At 32.6% G+C, this 23,049-nt stretch overlaps 1 protein-coding gene and 1 pseudogene across 1 annotated transcript; both read right to left on the reverse strand.

The window, feature by feature from the left end:
- Positions 1–12,779: 12,779 nt before the first annotated feature.
- Positions 12,780–14,371, reverse strand: LOC102665663 (serine/threonine-protein phosphatase 7 long form homolog). The gene is made up of 2 exons (XM_006591092.4): positions 13,126–14,371; positions 12,780–13,044 (listed from the first exon to the last, which is right to left on the reverse strand). Exons 1-2 carry the CDS (start codon positions 13,534–13,536, stop codon positions 12,916–12,918), a joined length of 540 nt encoding a protein of 179 aa, XP_006591155.3. The 5' UTR covers positions 13,537–14,371; the 3' UTR covers positions 12,780–12,915.
- A 3,491-nt stretch (positions 14,372–17,862) lies between these two features.
- On the reverse strand, positions 17,863–18,702 carry LOC100783496 (dirigent protein 22-like; annotated as a pseudogene).
- Between the last annotated feature and the right edge of the window lie 4,347 nt (positions 18,703–23,049).

Here is a 23,049-nt window from a genome sequence, read left to right on the forward strand (position 1 = left end):
CAATGTTCTGTCACAGTGTCGCAGAATTAGGGATGGTAAAGTTTATCCAAACTCTACATGCATTTACAAAAACATTCATATAGGGACGTGGATACAGGTAATATAATACTCATCCCATTCCACACACTAATATATATATATATATATATATATATATATATATATATATATATATATAAAATGATGTATTTTTTTTTAATTTTATAATCAATACTCTTATAATAATATTAAGTGATTAAAACATTAATTTTATGAATCATTATGTTTGATATTATTTATTTATAGCTTGGGTCTGTACAAGTAAGTAGTATGTTTATTTGTTTTTAATATTTATGACAAAGTATTTTTTAAATTTAAGAATGTATTTGTAATTTACTTGTTGTAATTTTTTTGATTATTTTTTTAATTTTATACATAATAAAACATAAATTATGAATGAAATATGGGTATATAAATACACAATAGATACAGTAAATGAGAATTAAAATTATTACATGAATATAAGACCAAATACAAAAATTATTTTTAAATATGAATATGAGAATAGATTCTACACTACAAGATCATATCCATTAGCATCCCCACGGATAATGCTCACGAGATGATAGCGTGTGCCTCCCCGTGCCACCCTTTTTGCAGGTTTCATCGATGATGCTTCTTGTTTCTCACTTTTAGTACATACATCAAGCATTTCCAAGTTCAATGCCATAGACCATAATCTAGCAGCTCTGTTAGACGAAATAAAAGCAATAGCCTGAAACTGAAATGATCTACTGTATATATGATGAGGTCAGAAGTAGTTGTGTTTGTGTCACACTTGACAGAATCATTATCTGAGGACACTCATCCGACTCTTGCTTTTCTTGAACAAAACTTATTAGTGGACACTTTCATTAAAATAACATTTAGTGAGAGAAGCTGAGAAGTATAAAATACCATAAATAGTGCAGATCCTATAGAATGTGTACTCTCCTACCTATTTTGATCATAAACAAAAAAAGAAGATATTTTTCATATTTATGGAATAATTAATTCTTTTTATTAACAGTTTATGAGTCTTAATTAAAAATTAAATATTTTCAAAATATCATTCATTTTTCAAAATATTATTCATTTCAAAATATTATTCATTAAAACTTAATATAAAGTATAAAAAAATTGTTTATCTTATTAAATGAAAGATGTTTTAAAAATAACTTCATTAAATAAGACATTACTAATTGAGATTTATTTATATTTAAAACAAAAATAATTTATTATTATTATTATTATCTATATTTAAGGTTGGACGGAATAATATATACTAAACTAACAAAGTTATTGATCAATATAAGACTTGTACAATGAACCTAACCACACTAGATCATTTTTTATAATACTGTTAATTATTTCCTTTATTTTTATTCTTCCTATAAAATATCCTTTTTTAGGGTAAATAGTCATTTTGGTCCCTGAAAGTGTAACTCGCTGTCAATTTGGTCCCTGAATCGAGATAAATTTCAAAATAGTCCCTGAAAGTGCAATCTGTTAGTCACGTTAGTCCCTGTCGTGAATGGAGTAGTTAACGTCGTCAGTTTTCGCTGATGTGGCACGTTTAGTGCCACACAGACATGCCACGTAATGAGGGATCAAAGTGACATTAAACATTTATTTATTTAAATAATGTTTTTTTAATTAAAAAACAATCAAAAGTCACGTTTTAGATTTTTTTATCAAAAACTTTTCAACTCTCTCAGTAAACAACAAAAACACTCTCACTCTCTCACATTTTCAACTGTCAGGGACCACAACCCATTTCAACTCTCTGGAGAAGACAAAACCACCATCAACCCTCAACCATCAACCTTCTTCTTCCTCGACTATCATCATCCATCGTCGTTGATCACTTCTCGTCATCGTTCGTTCTTCATCGTTCGTCCTCGGCTTCCATCGTTGATCGTTCGAAAACGAGGTTTAAGGTATGTTGCGCCTTCTCTGTTTCTGAAAATTTCCATAATCTTCATCGTTTTTTCTTCTCCATTTTCATCGTTGAGCTTCATTGTTGATTGTTTTTTCTTCCATTCTGATTTTTCTTCTACAGTTTCATAGTTCTAGGGTTTACAGAAATACCCATTTCAAATATAGATGCAAGTTAATCTTTTAGCACTTCATTGTTGTAAGTTTCGTATTGCATTGATATTGGAACTTTATTAGTTGGTTTGATTCTATTTATGTTTCAGATAGGTTTTTAGGGTTACAAATTAGGGAAAATTTGGGGCTTTTATCATTTGGAGCCTTTCATTGTTGTTATTTATGTTTCACTGATATGTTCATTAGAAATATGAATAGTTGCATGCATTGCCTTGAAGAAAAGTGTTGTTCTCTGTTTCAGTTAAGCTTGTATTACTTGGTTTAATTTTCTTCTTCTACTGAGACAGTGGGTTATATGAAGCTGAATATTAGATTTAAAAGTTATGGAATTGTTAATGCTTGTGATTTTGGCTTATAGTTACTGCATATATGTGTTTATGTTATTGTAGAATGGTTGATATTGAAGTTCAAACTCAATCACAAGTGATACAAGCTGATAGTGAGGGTGAGGCTGATCCTACTTATTCACCTTCATATTTAAGTGGGGATGACGATATATACTTGGATGATGAGACTCTAGCATCGTTTATGTCTAAAAAAAAGCAAAGGCAAGTGTGCAACCTCCTAGTGATGAAGATAATGAGCAGTCAGACAAAGATTCGTGGCACTCAGAGGAGTTGAAGAGCCCAATTAGTACATATGACGAGGATGATGAGAAGGCTGTTTTCCCAATTTTTAATCCAAATTCAACCTTTGGTCAAGTTCACCTAGAGATGGGGATGGAATTTGAAAACCTTGACTTGTTTAAGGATGCACTTAGAGACTACACAATTCACCTAGGAAGGGAATTTGTTTGGAAGAAGAATGATCGTGAAAGGGTTAGAGCGAAGTGTAAGGAACAAGAGTGTAAGTGAGAGATTTTTTGTTCTTGGAACAAAGGTGAAAAATGTTTCCAAGTCAAAACTTTCAATAGTGAACACTCATGCGCTAGAGTTTTCAAAAACAAAACAGCAAAGAAAAAGTGGATCTCTAAGAAGCTTGAGGCAAAGATTAGGAATTTCATTAAGCAATACAAAGACTTGGAATTGAGGGGTGTAGTGTGGAAATGTGCAAGGGCAACCACACCTGCTCAATTCAATGCTGTGATGGAGAGGTTAAAGGTGAAAAATGAGAAGGCTTGGCGTTATTTAGGTAAGTGGCCTAAGGAGGCTTGGACCAAAGCATATTTCAGCACTGAGTGCAAGACCGATAACATTACCAACAATGTGTGTGAAGGATTTAATGCAAGCATCTTGAAGTATAGGGCGAAGCCCATTTTGTCATTGGCGGAGGAGATTAGATGTTACATCATGAGGACAATGTCTAGTAACAAATTGAAGTTATTGAAGTTATTGAATAGACAAGGTCCACTATGCCCAATCCAACACTCTAGGTTGGACAAGTTGAAGATTGAAAGTAACAAATGGACACCACACTAGACGGGAGATGGGAAATATGAAGTACATTGCAACTGGAGGTCGCACGTAAAGGTTGACGTGGAGGCACAAACATGCACCTGTAGATTCTGGGAGCTTACAGGTTAATATTATGCTAATATTCTTACTTTGGATGAATTAGGAATATTATATCACTTGTGTCTACTATCTTGGAATTATTCTATATACAATAATTATTTTTTGCCTACTGTCTTAGGAATATTATATCACTATATACAATAATTATATCACAATAATTTTATATACATGAACAATAATTATTTTGAAGCTCCAAATACTTAGTTTTCATAATCTCAATTATTTTGCTCCAAATAATTATTTTGCCTACTGGAGAACAATGAAAACAATGCTTTGAGTGTTAAGTCTGCACAACTACCCTTAATGGTAGCCTTTCATTTTGTATACATGAACTTTCTTACCCTTAATGCATTGCTTATTTTTACCTATTCAGAGAATAGAACTTGTTTAATATTCTGTTTTTGACACATAAAAGATTCTGCCCTTCCCTTGTTTTTGACATTAGGTATGCCATGTGAACATGCCATTGCATGCATTGCACATCAGGTAAGAAAACCTGAGGATTTTTGTCAAGGGTGGCTGACAATGGGATCATACAATGCCACATATGAGCATTTCATCAAACCAACACAAGGTGAGGAATATTGGGAACCAACTTCATATGATAGACCAACACCTGCACCAATTAAGAGGCGCCCAGGGAGACCTAAGAAACAGAGAAGGAAGGACACTACTGAGAACCCTTCACAAACTACAAAGTTAAAGAGATCATACCCAATCATAACTTGCCAGAGATGTGGTCATCAAGGTCACAACACAAATGGATGTTGCTATCCAGGTGTTTCACGCAGACCACCCAATTGGATTCCACCACCACCCGATGAGGATGTTACACCACTTATGGTTTCGTGTCCCATGCCAAGTAGTCAGCTTGTGATGATGACATTCATGCCAACTCCTAGACTTCCCCCAAGCGAACATGGTCAGAATCAAGGTTGAAGAAATTTGAAGACTAGTTATGAAGTTGTAATAGAGTAATTAGGATATGTTTTGAACCACTTATGCAATTATGCATATCTTTTGAAGACTAGTTATGAAGTTGTAATAAAGTAATTATGATATGTTTTGAACCACTTATGCAATTATGCATATCTTTTGAACAAATTATGAAGTTATAATAGAGTAATTAGGATATGTTTTGAACCACTTATGCAATTATGCATATGTTTTGAACAATTTATGTATTGAAATATTCTGGTTAAATTTCTGGTAAAATTTTGGTTAAACTGCAGGGACTATATTTCCTGGTTAAGTTTCTAGTGAGGTTGGTAAAATTCTGGTTAAATTGCAGGGACTATTTTGATTTCACGTGTAACTTTCAGGGACTAAGTTGACAGTAAGTGACAACTTACAGGGACTAAAACAATATAAACGTATATCTTTCAGGGACTAAAATGACAGTTACGCATTGATTTTCTGGAACCAATTATACAGTTATGCAGCATTGTTTTTTGACAGATTATGCCCTTATGCAGAACTGAATCTTATGCAATTTTGCAACAAAATGAACATACTAAGACAACAAAATAACATTCCTTAGATTAGCATTACATCAAATTGATTAAAAGCATTCAAGTAGATAACAACATGAACAAACTAAGACTCAAATTACATCATTACACTTAATATATATATTCCTAGTACTTGTGAATACATACAAACACCACCATTGACAACAATTGGATTAAGAACATTCCATATACAATTGTTCTAAACATATTCATTTCAATCCCCATACAATCAAGCTTTGAGTTAACTTGAGCCTTCCACATTGTCTTATCTTCCTCTCTTCCAAATTGTCTTCTTTGTTCCATGGAAAATGTCCCAAGTGAATCATCAACTCCAAGTGCTTCAATCAATTGATCAACCCAAATAAAGTACCCACAATATCCAACTTCATCCTGAAAAGCCCCAAATAGAAACCCTAAATCGAAACCCCCAATGTGAAATCAAAACCCTAAATCAATAAATGTGAAATAGACATACCTTATTAATTGAACAAGTGAAAAACGCCCTTCCTCTGCTAATATTTGTTCCAGCAACACACCTAACAGCCCTTCTACCACAACCACAAAAAAGAACAACTTGTGATGAAACTCTTGTTCGAGATGATGATGCATTGCTCCTCTGCGACATTGTTGATAGTAAGAGAGAACGAAATGGTGCGATTTTTGAGGTCTATTGAGATGATTAGAAGTGCAAATATGGAGGAGGAGGAGAAGAGGGCATAGGTTCTGTTTAAGGGTTATGTTAAAGAAGAAGAAGAAGAGGAGGAGGATATATGAGGGTTTTTTACTTTCGTTTTGGTCCCTCATTTCATTAAAATAAACGAAATTAGAAATAAAAAATCCACATAATCATGTCTGTGTGGAACTTAACGAGCCACATCAGTGATAATTGACGGCATTAACTACTCCATTTACGGCAGGGACTAACGTGACTAACAGATTGCACTTTCAGGGACTATTTTGCAATTTATCTCGATTCAGGGATCAAATTGACAGCGAGCTACACTTTCAGGGACCAAAATGACTATTTACCCTTTTCTTTATCATACATGAAACAACGTATCGGTAAAAGAAAAGTTGCAATCTAAAAGTTGATATCAAGAGAGTGGATAAGACTATTGAATTCCTTTTAAGTCCAAAGTAATGGCCGTCAATATTATTCTCGTTCGTGTAATTTTGCTAATTGTGTAGTGTTATTAAATATTGTATTGCTTTTCTTTTCCTTTATTTTAGTTTTAACTTTTGAGCCATTCAAATCGTTTATTTTTCTATCTTCAAAGATATTGGGAGGACAAAAACAAAGCAAGTTAAACAACTTGTTTTTTTTTTATCTAGTTGGAGTTTGTAGTGAATTTTCTTCTAAATATTGTACTATATTAATTTTCTTAATTATATTAAGATCTAGCTAGTTTAGTTATAATAAATTTGTTTTAATCCAATGTAATATATTTTCTATTGAGTGATGTCATGTGATAATTTCATATTTTTTTCTTAAAAAAATATTAAATGATATTATTTAATCAATAATATGTTTTTATTTGAGATAAATATTCAATTTCATTCTTAAAAGCGTTCGTAATTCAAGGACACATGAATCTTGAAGTTTTTTTTTTCTCCATGTAAAAATGGGCGACATATTAGTCATGTTACTTGGGACCATTTTTTTCATCTTCTTCCCCAAATGATGACTGCACATGGCTCCTAGATTTGGGCTATCTCTTTGAGCTTGCCAAAAAATGTGACTTTCCCAAATTGGTCCTCCATTTTTGCTCTCTCTCGAAGGTTGAAGGGGGCTGGGGAGGGGTGTGAAAAGATTCTATCTTTTCCACAAATATTGTTTTGTTCTCTGAAGGTGGTTGTTGATAGCAATGACACCAACCTACCTCCTATGCTTGATATTCCTTCCCTTAGGATATTCCTTTCTTTGGACAACTTAGCACAATAGTTATAACCAATTAGGATATTGTTGTAATTCTATTATTAGGATATTTTCCTTTTCTGTTATGGCCATTTGGAATGCCATATATTATCTTTTGTTGAAACCATTATAAATATGGCAGCAATGAAATAAGAGGGAATGGAGAATTATGAAAGTAATTGTTAGTGTAGTATAGTATAGCTAGCTTAGTTTTCTGTTCCTAACAATTTGGTCTGACCTGCCCCTTCCCTGTCGTCCTCCAATGGCAGAAGTCAACCTTTCCTCGTTCAGTTTGGACCGCCTCGAGGCTGCCATTATCGATCTTGATGCAGCTCAACTTCGTTTCGCAGCGACCCAAGCCTCCATGATCTTCAAACTCGATGCCATTATCTTGAAACTGGATACCATGGTATCTAGCCAACGCTCCCCATTTTCTTCTTCGGTGCAGCCACCACCAACAGATGCCCCAATGCCGACTCCCCTTCCTATGACAACTCCAATTCCATGCCCTGCACCCATGCCACCTAGTCTAGCACCCAAGTCAGCATCACTCCCCATGGCAGCTTCCCATGGAAGCTCCGTAATGAAGTCACGCATGATCATGCCACCTAGTCCCGCACCCAAGTCAGCACCACTCCCCATGTCAGCTTCCCATGGAAGCTCCGAAGTGAAGTCACGCATGCTTGAGCATGCCACCTCCACCTCTTTTCGTCGCCGACAATCCCGTCTCTCCTCTCTCAGTTTCTTTCCCTCTCACTCCTGTGACGGCCATAGGAACGTTCACAGTCATGGTCTATCGCTTTGTCTCTATCGGGCTCCTTCTTGCACTCGCCGTTCTCTCCGTCGTTCGCGTCGTCGCCCCTCAACCTCTTGCTCTGTCCATCATCGATGTCGACGTCCACTGCAACACCCGCCACCATCTCCACCACTACCACTACCGGAACAGGTCTGCGCTTCGTGGACAGTGGTGTTACGGCCGTCCATCTCCTGACCGTTCATCCCGACGTTCACCACTCTTTTTGCTCTACGTCACAGAAATTTAGGTGGATCTACTGTTAGTTGTGGATTTTGGACTGTTGAAATGGATTCCAATGCTACATTTGGAAATGCTTGCCTGCTGCCAATGAAAGCCACATCAAATGGTGTGTTTCAGGGTGACAACCCACTTGATTTCGCGCTTCCCCTGGCTATTTTGCAGATATGCACAAATGTTGGCAAAACAACTCTGTCAGCTATAACAATTAACGATATAGCTGCCTGGGTTCTACTTGCTCTGGCTATTGCCTTATCAGGTCATGATCGATCTCCACTCATGTCATTGTGGGTCTTCTTCGTTGGGGGTGATTTTGACATTTGCGCAATCCTTATTGTGCCTCCAATTTTCAAATGGATGAGCCATCGATGCCATGAGGGTGAACTAGTTGAAGAGGTATACATATATGCTACCTTAGTTGTTGTTTTGGCTGTTGGGTTTGTCTCTTTGCTCTACGATGTAGGCCACAACCCCACCCTCTCGACCTTCACGTGTTGCAAATCCTAGAGGGTTATCATTGGCAGGACCCAAACCAACAATTTCACTCACGTACCTATTTTTTTCTACGCCTACCCCTCGTATCTACTTGGTTTTATTGCCCAACCTTGAGGACAAGGTTGGTTTTCCACCGGTAGGTAATGATAGCATACGACACCAACCTACCTTTGTGACTATGCTTGATATTCCTTCCCATAGGATATTCCTTTCTTTGGACAGCTCAACACAGTAGTTATAACCAATTAGGATATTGTTGCAATTCTGTTATTAGGATATTTTCCTTTTCTGTTATGGCCATTTGGAATGCCATATCTTATCTTTTGTTGAAATCATTATAAATATGGCAGTAATGAAATAAGAAGGGAGGGAGAATTATGAAAGTAATTGTTAGTGTAGTATAGTATAGCTAGCTTAGTTTTCTGTTCCTAACAGTTGCAGAGGAGGTTTTTAAGGGTGGAACATTCGATTGAGGGGACATGGAACCCAATATGGAAGATGACAACAATGCATCAGACTTCAAGCATGAGTGGTGGGTAGTTTGGATTTGGGTTTGGGCGGTGGGTGAGTGGTAGGATTGTGAAATTTGTAGAAAGAAAGAGAAAGGGTCATTGGAAATATCTTTTCACCGTGGCATGCGAGGGTTCAAGAGAAGGGGAAGGGAAGAAAGAGAATAGGGGAAGAAAGGAGGAAATAAAACATGAAGCTTCGTTCTCATCAATCACCTCCAGCAACAATGAATGGTCTGGTACGTTTGTAGCTTGTCCTGTGCATCACCTGATGATGAGAATGACGAGGGTCATCAAAGAAGAAAGGTGGCAAATTTACGTAAGGGGGCTTATTTTAAAAACTATTTACGGATTGGGATTTGTTTTAAAAGTAATGACGGAGGGGGTCTGTTTGTGGGTGTAACCCGCCATTGCCACTGGCGGCAAAGGTGGAGAGAGTAGGTGGTATCGTTACTGGTAGTGGCGATATAGGTGGAGAGAGAACAGTGTCGCCAATGGGAATGGCGACACCCAAGCTGGGACTCGCCGACCGTGATGGCGAGATAGGGCAAGGGCAATCTCGCCGTTAGCATTGGCGAGATGCTCCCTGTTCATGACTGGTGCCGCTAGCCCTTCTGGCGGGATTGGCGCTGTTCATTTCAGGTGTTCAGAGGCACATGCATTGCTTTGTTGTTGTAAATTTTGTTTAAATAAAGCAGTTGCATGATACTCAACGTATGAAGTTGCAAATGCTCTCCTTGTTCATGATGAGACTAAACATAAGGTCTGAAATAGGGTTCAAAGCTAGCTGTAGATGTTCACAGGTTGCGCATGCTCTCCTTGTTCATGATGAGACTAAACATAAGGTCTGAAATAGGGCTTATAACTAGCTGTAAATGTTCACAGGTTAGGGGTTCAGAGATGCTACACCATATTCACATGCATACAGTTTAATGGCGTGTAAATTAAGAGATAGCTTCAGCTTTCTTCTTGTAAATTTTGTTTAAATAGAACACTTGCAATGATATTGAATACTTGCAAAATTTCATACTGAAAGAGAGTAAGAAACTGAAGAGAGGAAGAAAGAGGTTCGTTTGAAGTTTCAAATTTGCTGATTGTATAGTAAGTATTTTATATTTATTTAAATAAGTCTTATTTAGTTTTGTTTATTTGTCATGTATAAATTTTTTATTTTGAAGTAATAAAATTTGGAGGTCAAATTGCATTAATTTTGTAAATTAGATTTTTAATTTAGAAATTATTAGCAGTAATTATTTGTAAGCCTTTTTTTAACTGTTTTTGTGAATGAATTTAATTTCCGTATTTGACATATAGAATTGTTTTGGTATTATTTGAAATATAATTTAATTTAAGACAAAAACTAATTAGATGCTATTTCTTAACTATTTTCTGGTTTGTTTAGAGTTAAAAACGAAGTTTCATTTTACTTGTGATAAAATATAGTATAAGTTAACAACAAAAAAATTGTAATTTTAATTATAAAATATAGTATAAGTTAATAAAAAATTTGTAATTTTAATTATGTTCCGTGTAAAAAATTGTAATTTTAATTATGTTCCGTCTAAAATTTTTTGAAGTGTAATCCTTTCATTTATAATCCTTTTATTTTGTGTCTGAAATTTTTGGTAAAGTTGAAGAATTTTTCATAAATTATTTAATTAGATTAATTTTTTTTAGAATAAAGTATGAATGTGTAGTTTAAGTTTAATAGAGCAAGCAAATAAATAGTTTATATTTGTATCATTGACAAATATTTAATTGAAATAATAATTTGATTTGTTAGACTAAAATTTGAAGGTAAAGTTTAAGTGAATTTTTTTTAATTAGAATTATTTTTTTAAAATTAGTATGACTAATTATTTGTAATCCTCTTTGTTCATGGTTTTTGTGGCTTAGAAGAAATTTGACTTGTGACCCTTCCGGTTATAAATATTATATGTGAGTCTTTAAGTTTTTGAAGGAATTTTTTTTGAATTATTTAATTTGACGTATGAGTAATTTTGTTTTTTTTTTTTTGTTAGAATGACGTCTCAATGTTTATTTAAGTTTACTAGAAGATGCAAATAAATTTTTTTATTTTTATGATTCACAAAATAGTTAATTGAAGTAATAATTGTTTTATTTAGAAACAAATTTTAACACGTGAAGTTTAAGCCAATTTGTAATTAGGTTTTTTACGTTGAAGTAATTTTTTAATAATGTTTACTTATTTTAATTTGTATCCCAAGTTTAAGTTTAAATTTAATTTAGTAGATGCAGCAAGCAGATACACTTATTTATTTTAAAAAGACTGTTGTTATGATTAATTATTTTTAATTTTGTTGATGTAGGTATATCATGAATTCAATTATTACAGTGTTGTATTTCAACGGAAGAGTATATGAAGACAATGATGGTGTAATATTTGAAGGCAGTAAAAAGGCCATTCAGATTAAACGCGGAATTAGTTTCAATGCTTTGAAAAAAAAATTGGAGATAAGGTAAAGTTAGAAAATAATGAAATTATTTCTACTATAAGTTGTAGATTTTTAGTTTCAGGAAAATATGTTGCGTTGCAAATTTGTGATGACGAAGATGTTGAAACTATGATCGAAAGTTTTCAACAACAACAACAAATGTCAGTTCTAGAGTTGTACGTAGAAAAGGATGTTGCTGGTGGTTCTATGTTTCATGCTGCAAATTCTGTTACGTCATGTGGACGTAATGTATCTCATTATGAGTCGGAACTGCCAAAAAATATAAGCAATTTACATGTTGATGAAGATGATGATGATGATGATGATGATGATGATTATCTTGCATCTAACTCATACGTTGAAGAGTCTTTCGATGAAGATGATAGTGATGATGGAATATCTCATACAGACGATGAAGTCACTGACATCGTTGAACCTGTTAGGGGTTAGGGTTAGTTTTTTATTTTAGGGGTTAGGGTTAGTTCTTATTTGTTAGGGTTAGGGCTAGGTTTTTTATTTTAGGGTTAGGGTTTAGTTCTGAACATGTTAGGGGTTAGGGTTAGTTTTTTATTTTAGGGGTTAGGGTTAGTTCTTATTTTTAGGGTTAGGGTTAGGTTTTTTATTTTAGGGGTTAGTTTTTGAGTTTTATTTGGTTTACGGTTCATTGATTATTATAGTTTGATACGCGACATAAATATTATCCATAAGTAAGCCTTAATAAACTGAATATCATACATTACGCCATGAATGTCAAATTACAAATATACAACAAAGGCTTAATAAACGAAGACATGCAAATCATTCATTTTGGTGTCCGTGATGTCGTGAGGATGTGCCACATGGTCGATCCCATCGTCGTGCTTGGCGATCAGGATTTCTTCTGCCCCGATGCCTCCCCGCTTCTTCTTCGTCAGCCTCCGCAGAAAATGCGTGCCGCAAATCAACACCGAATAAGTCACCCGTATTAGGTATTTGTCCCGGTACATTCCATTGTGTTCCTAACGGGGCATTAGGTGTTGGAATTGGGCCATGATATTGCTGTGAAGGGGTCATTGTGGGCCATGAAAAATGGAGCTTGTGTTTCCGCAACACCACCGAACGATTGCTGGCTTGCAGAAGTATCAGTGTGATGACCCTGAAAAGGATATTGATACATCTGGGTCGGATACTCAGCAAATGTTTGTGGCGTGTAATACATTCCATGGCCACGCTCCGCCATTTGTTGAGAATATTCTTCCGCTTCAACAATGTCCCTTCTTCTGTCTATCCCCTGAGTTTCAATACTTGACTGAAGCATGTGAAACTGTTGTGCAGGAAATTGACGCTCTGATGCGGGACCATGTGACACTGGCTCAGTGACTCTCTCTTGCTCTTCGGATAAAATTGTAATTTTTTTCCACATAAGGCACGAGATCATCAAATGTGCATGTATTCCTCCCTTGAGGAGACACCATGTATTGTAATGCCTCCGCAACTTCACCCTGCATTTATAAGGGTAAGAAAATTAATGGCCATCATTAAATAAAAGTTCAAGTTAAAATTTGAAAAAAATTTAAAAATACCAATGTAGCCGTCTTTGCATTTGCTGGGTCAACAAACATCTTTGTCTTTCGCCTATACCAGACCATGTAGTCCGAGTTAAAACTCAATAGGCCTTCTTGTCGGGGATAAGCGTCGACCCTAAATGCATGGCGATTATTCCACTGATCAATCATTGGGGCGAACAATTGCCCCCAATTTTCGTCATGTTTCCCTTTCAATGTTATGCCATGAATGTTTAAGGGTTGTGAAGGAGACTCTGGAATTGGCTGTTGCATCCCAAATTGTCTCAATACTCTGTCCGGTTGGTGCCACTCAATAACTTGGAAACAAATTAGTGGCACCACCGCGTACCACGCGAGACTTCCGACTAAACAAACGGGAGGCAACAATGATATTACGGTTGATGGGTACGGCTCCCACACAAACTGCATATAACAACATAGTTATGAACATTTTAGTAAAATAACACATATAATTTTTTATTTTACAAATAGAATAACATCTTCTTACCTCATGACGTTTCATAATATCTAACTTGCGACGAAAAACTCTCACATCATCATTGCCGATATGTTGGTTTCCACGTCGCAGCCACCTACAAAGATTAAAATTTAATATATGCTAAAACCATTTATTCTATTGAAATGAAAGACGCTGCTAAAAATTACTAACCTATGCCCCAGTGGTGTATTTTCTACTTGGGAAGGAGTCCTCTTTGGAGCCAAGGTTGGACATCGTTCCCATGCCCACATTTGTAGTAAGATGCACATACCTCCGATTGATTTAGTTTTATAATCGGTGGCATTGCACATCTCTCTGTATAGAAAACCAAGTACGGCAGCTCCCCATGCATATCTGCCACATTCTTCAAAGTCACGTAAAAATTGAAGGTATCTTAGCGAAACTTTGTTACTGCTTTTATCAACGAACAAGACACCTCCAATGAATCTCAATATCCATGCACGGGCAAACCTTCGTACTTGTTCTTCGTCGTCGTCATTATTTATTTGGGCAAAATGGTGAGCCAGCCAACTTAATTTAACCACACTACCTCTAATTTCATCTTCTTGTGGTCTGACTCCCAATAATTCCTCACATAAATCAGCCCAATCAAGATTTGTTGGACCGATTAATGGTAAACCATCCACACTTATACCTAACAATACAGAGACGTCTTGGAGAGTAATAGTACATTCTCCGCATCTCATGTGAAAGGTATGTGTTTCTGGCCTCCATCTTTCAATCAGAGCACTAATTAATGAGGCATTTATTTTAAGTACCTCATCTTGATAATCCAGGCGAAACCAGATTGTAGAAGAAAAGGAAAAATTTGCTCAGGAATTTGTTCTTCCCCTTGATACGTGGGGACAGCTCGTCTGATATGTAATTTCCTATCTTCTTCCCCATTCCAAACATGTTCTGAAACATGTTTAGGTTGCATCCATAATACATCAGCATCGATGGGACCAGACTTAATGTTAACATGTGATGAAGATGATGATGAAGATGCCATTGCTACTACAAAAAAAAAATATAATACATTATTTGTAGATAATATAAATTAAATTAAACTACACACATTTATAAAAACATTATTAAATATCTAACAATAAATTTGAAAAAAATCAAACTCGCCAATTTTTAATATATTCTATACATAAATTAAAATACATGTGAACAAAACTTTAAATAAATAATTTTTTTTCTACAATTAAAAAAAATAATTGAATAAAATATGGACTAACAAATTATTTATAATACAAACAAATATTGAAATGCAAAAAATTATTTAAAAATATATATACAAAAATTATAATAATGTACAATCTATCATATATTTAATAACATAAATTTTCTAAAACAATTAATATTAACCTACAAACTAAAACTAATAGTGATCATATATATATATATATAACTAAAAACTAAAAACTAAAAATTATTAACTCAAACAATATTAACTTATTAATTCATTTATTTAAAACTATACTATCTATATATAACATACAAAAATATATAAGACACAAAAATATAACACTAATAAAACAAATTTACGCATCTCTAATATTAGAATTATTTATTTACGTGTAACATGCTTAATATTATAAAAACTAAAAATTTATGTCTACCTAAAATTTATAAATATGTATGCTAATATTAATTTATACATAATATTTCTACCTTATCTAATATTAAGTGTGTGCCTAATATTTCTAAGGCTAATATTAAGTGTGTCGGAACGTTTGGCTGTGGCTTACTAAAATATCATATATATACTACAAACTAACCTTCAAATATATACTACAAACTAATAACAGCATACTTATTTTTATACAAACTAACCTTCAAATATATATTACAAATCTAAAAATATATACTACAAACTAAATAATATTTTTATACTAACTAACCTAACCTACTCTTCAAATATCTGTTACTACATAAAAATTAATAACAAATAACAGCATACTTATTAATTTATTAATAATACTAACTAACCTAACCTTACAATACCTATTAATCTTAATTAACCTAAACTTACAATACTTATCTAGCTAACCTATTATTTTAAAAATATTAACAAACAGAATATATAAATCACTTATCTAGCTAACCTGTTATTTAAGAAAATCACTTACCAGCCAATTAGGAATTATGAACTATGGAAGAAAAAAACTCAGCAAGAGCAAGCACCAACAGCAAGCACGCAGAACACTCAAGAAATTCAAGAATGGAGAAAAGAAATGTGAATCCAAAGTTTACGTTCAACTTATTTTATAGGAAAAAAGCGTATACAATGGTCAAAAGCTCTCTGCATCCCTAAACGCTATGCTGCATCCCTAAACAATGGAGAGCAGAAACAAGCCCTGCAAGCCTGAAAAGTTGGTTCACGTGACATGGCTGTCTCGCCAGCACCCTGGGCGAGTCCCACTGCACTGCCAATCCCGCCAGACCTTCTGGCGGCAAGCCTCTAGCCCTATCTCGCCATTACGATGGGCGAGTCCCACTTCTCACTCCTACGTGGCCTATGTCGCCACTAGCAGGGGCGATACACCCCTCTCTCCTGCTTTGCCGCCACTGGCAATGGCGGGTTGAGCCTTGCCGCCAGTGGCAATGGCGTTTTCCGCCTAAAAACCGACCCCCTCCGTCATTAGTTTTAAAACAAACCCTTATACGTAAATAGTTTTTAAAATAAGACCCCCTTGGTAAATTTGCCAAGAAAGGTGCTATAAAAAATTATAATTTTAAAAAATAACAAATTAGTCCATTTATAATTTTTATGACAAATTGATCATGTCGAGTCCGCGTTACATTTGACAATCTTTTCTCATAACATGAGTCAAGAGTCCTTACTTGTCACATTAGACGTTAGATTAAGCGGCCCAAAGTAGAACCAATATGCCATTATTTTTACACATTTAGGAATAAAAAATGTTTTTGATCTTTCAGATACTCATATATATGTGAATTATACCTTCAAAAACAAAATTGAGTTTACCCTTTAATTTGATTTAAGTATTAATAACATAATTAATCATATATAAAATAATTCAAGTGGATATTTGGTTTGATATATTAATTGAAATACTTAAAATTAATACATGTGTTTGTCACATGATATTAATTCATTATTTTGTTTATAATTATCTTTCACCAAATAATTCTATTAATTTTTATCATTGTTTCTAATAAATTAACGTTACTGCATATAATATTTTTGTATGACAATTTTAATATATTTAATTAATTAATTTAAAATTTTTTTATAAAAGAAAGTTTGGCCACGTGATAAATTCAACTTTTTAACCAAAATTAATTATTAATAAAGCCACTAAATACTTTGTATTAATAATATGGTTATAAAGAATATTAAATGATATTATTTAATTAATCATATGTTTTAATTTGATTTAAGAATCATTTGTAAATAATATAATCCAAGTGAATATTTGATTTGATATATTAATTGGAAATGCTTAAAATTATTACATGTGTTTGTTACATGATATTAATTCATTAATTTATTTATAATTATCATCTCCAATGATTCTATTAATTTTTATCATTACTTCTAATAAATTAATTGATCTTACTGCTTATATATATATATATATATATATATATATATATATATATATATATATATATATATATATATATATATGATAATTTAACATATTTAATTAATTAATTAAATTTAAAAATTTATTTGTGATTACAATTGCATGCGTGGTTATAGCATTTGCGATTGCAGACATTGTGGCTAGCTGTTGTGATCCCCATTGCGACCATTATGACGTAAAATTGTTATATGTTTGCACTGAATGTATATAGGAATTATACAATTATTCTAGCAATCGATATATCTTTTATTTTTTTAAGAAATATCTTCTATTTATTAAATAGTATAAATTTTCATTCACTTTAAGATTAATTTGGTCTCTCCCGACACCCCCATACAGCCACACCTATATTTGATCATTGAGACTTACATGTTAGAATATAAGAGATTGGAGTTTGCATGTCTTTTTTTTTTTTTTTTAAAAAAAAAAAAGTGAAATAGAATGGTGTCAAGGTTCCATTGTGGCTACATCACAATCCCATTGTGGCTTTTTGGGACCAAAAAAGTGAAATAGAATGGTGTCAAGGTTCCATTGAGGCTACATCACAAACTCATTGGGGCTTTTTGGGACCAAAATTAAAAACCATGGTTACATTCATTGTTCTGAATCAATCTTAGTTAACTGCAGCATCTATGATGAAAGTAGTATGATTAATTACTTTCCATTGATAAAACAACAGGACTGATATTTAAACTTAAAAACTACTCACTTTTAAGAGGGATCTCGTCTTTAGGACATTTAAGGACACACTTAAAAACAAATTAAAGAAATCAAACAGAAAGACTTCAAACTCACTCAACCTCGAAAAAACCCTATATAGAGAACGCAGCTTCAAATTCAACCTATTTCTCAAACATGAAGGACGGTCACGTTGTATTCAACAATTGCAACACCAGCCTTATAATCAAACATATATGTGGTAAGCACAGCAGAACCCCTTGCATATTTGAAGATCCCAGTACCTCCAACAATTGCCACTTCTCTAGCTTTTAGGAGGGTAGGGTTCCTTCCAAGAATGCTTAGGGTGCTGCCATTGTAAATACCCTCAGTGAAGAAAAAATTCGTCACCATGAGCAACGACCCAAACTCATGTTGAGAAGCCAAAGCATAGATTCACTGAGATCTTCCAACAAGCTTTGAACTTGGACTTGGTCCTTCAGTTAGAGGGTCATCCATCATCACAACAGTCCCAAACTGAGTAATGAAGCCCTTGGGAGGCCCAACAATTCTCATAGCAGTTGGGTTTTTCTCCGTTACGTTGTTATGGAAATAGAAGTGTAGTTGGGTGATTTTTTCCACGGGTTTTGTGGATGGAGACATTGGAGACTGTTTTGCAAACACTTCATCACTATTTGTGGGTAAGGAACTTGACATGATAACAATGAAATGGATGGAAAAGAGGAGACATGGAAGTGAAGCCATCTTGGTACAATTTTCAGGTATTGTAGCCAATGGTGGTAGCAGTTATATACAGGCTGCCAGAAGATTTAATTAATCTATTTCATTCCAACTATATATGCAAATGTACAATCTATTCCATTCAATAAGATTTTTATAATATTGTTAAACTATTTCTTAAAATTTATTTATCAATCATTAAAATTATGAGTAATTGAAATCAATATTTAGATATTTATTTTTCATTACTATTATTATTATTATTATTATTATTATTATTATTATTATTATTATTAGGGACTAATTTAAATTAATATTTCATTTACAGTTTTTTCTTTTGATGACATGAGCACTTATGGATAATTTTAAACATAAATCGTACTTTTTATACATGAATTATTCTCTTAATAAGTTGTGTTTTTATAATATAAAATTAATTTCTATTTTTCATTCTTTAGACTCATTTTCTCTAGGACTTACATCCCTATCCTATATATGAAATTTTATACTTAAACCTGAACATTTTTCTTGTTTGCAGATTTTCCTAGAGAGTAATCTTGCAAAATTTTTTTATGATTGCGTTTTTTTCTTCAAAATTTGCTATGACTTGGATAAAATATTATTATCTATTTAAATGCGTTGAAAAATACGTTGAATTTTTCAATATTTTCTACGGACTCTTTTACAAAATTCGTTTGTATAAATTTACTTAATGTGTCTTGCAGATTTTTCATAAAATTAATTTATAGATAAGTTCTCTAATCTTTTTTATTAGAGACAATCAATGGAAAAAAAGTAGTATATTAAATTTAAGGAATGTTTTAACGAAGTGAAAATAGATATTTTTTAGGTCATTATAATATCCGTGTGAAGTATTTATTATTTATCATCATTTTTATATGATTAATATGTATAAGAGAATTTGATTGATCACAATTAAAGAGTCTCTCTTCCTAATTACTGCTTTTCATTCACAAGAAGGTAATTAATAATTAAAATCACTCAAAAAATAATATTATAAAGATCATTACAGTTAATTATATATTATTATAATCTTAATGAATTTAACCCCTTAAAAAGATATCAACAAACTGCGCTACTGCATATGCCCTCAGAGAATAATTAGCATTACAATATTATGGTTGTGGAGGTTTTCCAATTATTTCCAATCACATTTGTCCACGAAATGTTGGTCAAGAGGAGAGAAATTATTATAATTTGCTCTAAAATTTAAATGCATATTTTAATAGCAACTTTTTTTTAAAACTAAATAAGAGCAACTTGTTTAGAGTTTTTAAAATGGTCGTTGATCCCAGAAATTATATAATTGAAGATGCAGAAAATTGGACTGTCTCCGGTCCTACTACCATAACTTTCTACAAATCCCTTTACTATTTTTTTATGGTAAATTTTAAATATATTTTATACTTCCAAGTTCCAAGACAATATATATTTTTACTTTTCATTTAATATTTTGATAAAAAAAAAAAGGTAATATGAGGATTTGTAGCAAAATATAATAAGAGGATATTGTATGATAAATAAATTAATTATATGAAAAAATTAATTATAACTTGAAAGAATATATGAAAAAATTCTAACAAATTTAACATTACTCGTCGCAGAAGGATACCCATGCCATGAGATGATAGCGTGACACTCCTTTTGCAGGTTCAATTAACACATCAAGATGACTATTGTTTCACTTTATGTATACGCATTTAAGTTGAATGCCATATATGGCGTACGGTTCTGTTTCACGAAATAACGATGCAATATCCCAAAGCTCAGAAGTGTGTTTCTCTCTCTCTCTTTTTTCCTGTTACACCGTCTACTACTATATTTTTATTTTTCGAGTACGAAGCATGCGTTTGTGTCACTAGACAGAATCATTATCTTAGCACGCGCATCCTGATCGTGCTTCAATAGAAATGGTACGATTATTTACTATTTAGTCTATCCACCCTCCAAAACATTTGAAAAATAATAATAATTCCTTCTTTTCATTTTGTGTATAATTTTAATGCGTTATATGTATATGAATACGAAACATAAATTTATAATTATTTTAGAGTTTAAATATTTTTTAATCTATTAGTAATGGCATCCTTTTAAATTAGTCTCTCTTCAATTATATTTTTGCTTTTATTGCTTGAATTTAACATAAAACAGTGCACCTTTAGACAGCTAATGAAATATAGAATAAATATAAAAGAAAGAGAAATAGGCGACAAATATAAGCATTAATATATATATATATATATATATATATATATATATATATATATATATTGTTTTTTTATGAGTTTTTTAAAATAAAATATCAAATATGTGTTTTTGTATTTTAATTTATTTCTACTACAAATAAGATAAAAAGAAATTGACAACACATTATCATTTAAATAATTTAACAATTTTGAATGAATTTTGTAATTTTTTAAAAAAACTAATTTAAGACTATTGACAACTTGTTTATTGTGTTTTTTGTTTTGGCCTAAGCCAACCAATTTTGGATATTACTAGAAAATAAACTTTTAACATTGGTTATTATTTCAACATTGGTTATTAATCGATGTTGAAATTATCAATATTAAAAGTATCAACGCTAACATTGATTTTTGAAAATCGATATTAAACTAAACTACACAACATCGATTTTTTAAAAAATCAATGTTGTTTTCTGCTTACCAACGTTGATTTTTAAAAAAATCGATATTGTCAGTCAACCACAACATCAGTTTTTAGAAAAATCGATAAATCGATGTCGTTTACCAAAAAAACAACATTGATTTTTCTAAAAAGCGATGTTCTGTTTTGAATTATTTTTTTAATATTTTTTCTGATTTTTTAATTACCAGCTATAATTGTACATAACACAATTTATCATTCAAAGTTGTAAAAACTCTAAAAATAAACATAAGTCATCCTTGAAAAGAAGTAAATGAAAACTAAATATAATAAAATTAGAATATTCAATATACTTTTTTATATTAAGCTATGTTTCCACAAAACGATAAGTTGACAAAAAGATTCCTAGCAGAAACATTCCAAACATCATTTCCCTCCAAATGTACCACCAAGAGTTATAAACAAAAATTTACAGATATTAGTATAGTATAATGTACTTAAATTATAAACAAATCTAAAATAATGTACTTCCAAATTTTGTGATTGTGCAAAAGTCCTCCATCCATAGCTAATTTTTGTAGACTTCCTCCAATGATTATAAACAATCCTTCATTCCATAATCCCTTCCAAATTCAGATAGGTGAATCCCGCATCTTTCATAAATGAGTACATGGTACTCAGCACATCCTGAAATTAGCATCAAGTTTATCTTAGATATGTATATAATTTTAAAATTTGACAGACAAAGGTGTTTTTGTACTAATTATATACAGTGTTGAGTTACTCACCAAACTACTGCAAGTCACTTTGTACTCATTCAGCAGGACTTTAAAAGTGACTGAGTTAGGAATTTGGTGGTACAAAGAATGTCATTTAGGACAAACTTTTGGTTGAGAGCTACTTTGAAGATGGTCAGGAAGAAAACACTCTATCCAAAATAGGTCATGGTCACTTGATAATTTCCTTTGAGTCCATAGAAATCTCTAAGTTCTGTCTGTCCAGCCAATATAATTGGGTTTACCAGATCTTGGTTGTATGTAACAGAGTGCATGTCGCCATTACTATGTAACAGATTCCAAGTATGCTCTAGTTGATCTTTCCATCTTACAGAAAAATGTTCTACTCACTTCACCATAAGGCTACATTTAAAGTAAACTAATATAAGAAATACTGATGCGTTATATCATGTCATGTTTATTTGAGAATAGTCTTGAAATTCCTAACATGATCCTTAACATGAACTGTGTTGAACATTTCCTTATTTTTTGTTAATCTTCATCATTGTCTCAGTCATTTCATTCCATTTTTTTTTATCTTCATTGTTTCTAAACTCCATTTATAATTTAAAAGTTACTATTATTAAATGGTGAAGCATAAATAAACATATAAAAAGAATAACATCTCAATAAGCTTAGTATACAATTGTATCAAAAATATGTTCTACACATATAAGCAGAGTAATAGAGATGGATGAAGTATATTATTCTTCTAACATGAGGAAACACCCTTCATACACAGCCTGCACATAACCATGTCCATGACAAACCTATTTTCAATCTTTAATCAGTTAGCAACTATTAATCCAGTATTGTATAGTCTCTAATCTAATATTACCCTTTGGCTTAATAACAACAAAGGAACAAAAAAAATGAACTGATAGCATTTTTATATCAATTTCTGCATATACATATTATGGTTTAAACTAAAAGTACCAAGAGCTAAACTCCTACCAAGAATTAACAACCATGAATAGATCACCAATACTAAAGAACAAGGAGTTACTCAACAATGTAT

This window comes from Glycine max, chromosome 11 (genome assembly GCF_000004515.6).
Source record: "Glycine max cultivar Williams 82 chromosome 11, Glycine_max_v4.0, whole genome shotgun sequence".
Classification (NCBI taxonomy): Eukaryota; Viridiplantae; Streptophyta; class Magnoliopsida; order Fabales; family Fabaceae; genus Glycine; species Glycine max.

Excerpts from the sequence above, each read along its gene's own strand:
- LOC102665663 (XM_006591092.4), bottom strand. The coding sequence starts at position 13,536 with ATGCAGTTTGTGTGGGAGCCGTACCCATCAACCGTAATATCATTGTTG. Across the intron at positions 13,045-13,125 it reads ATGCAAAGACGGCTACATTG|GGTGAAGTTGCGGAGGCATT; the intron begins GTATTTTTAAAT and ends TTATAAATGCAG.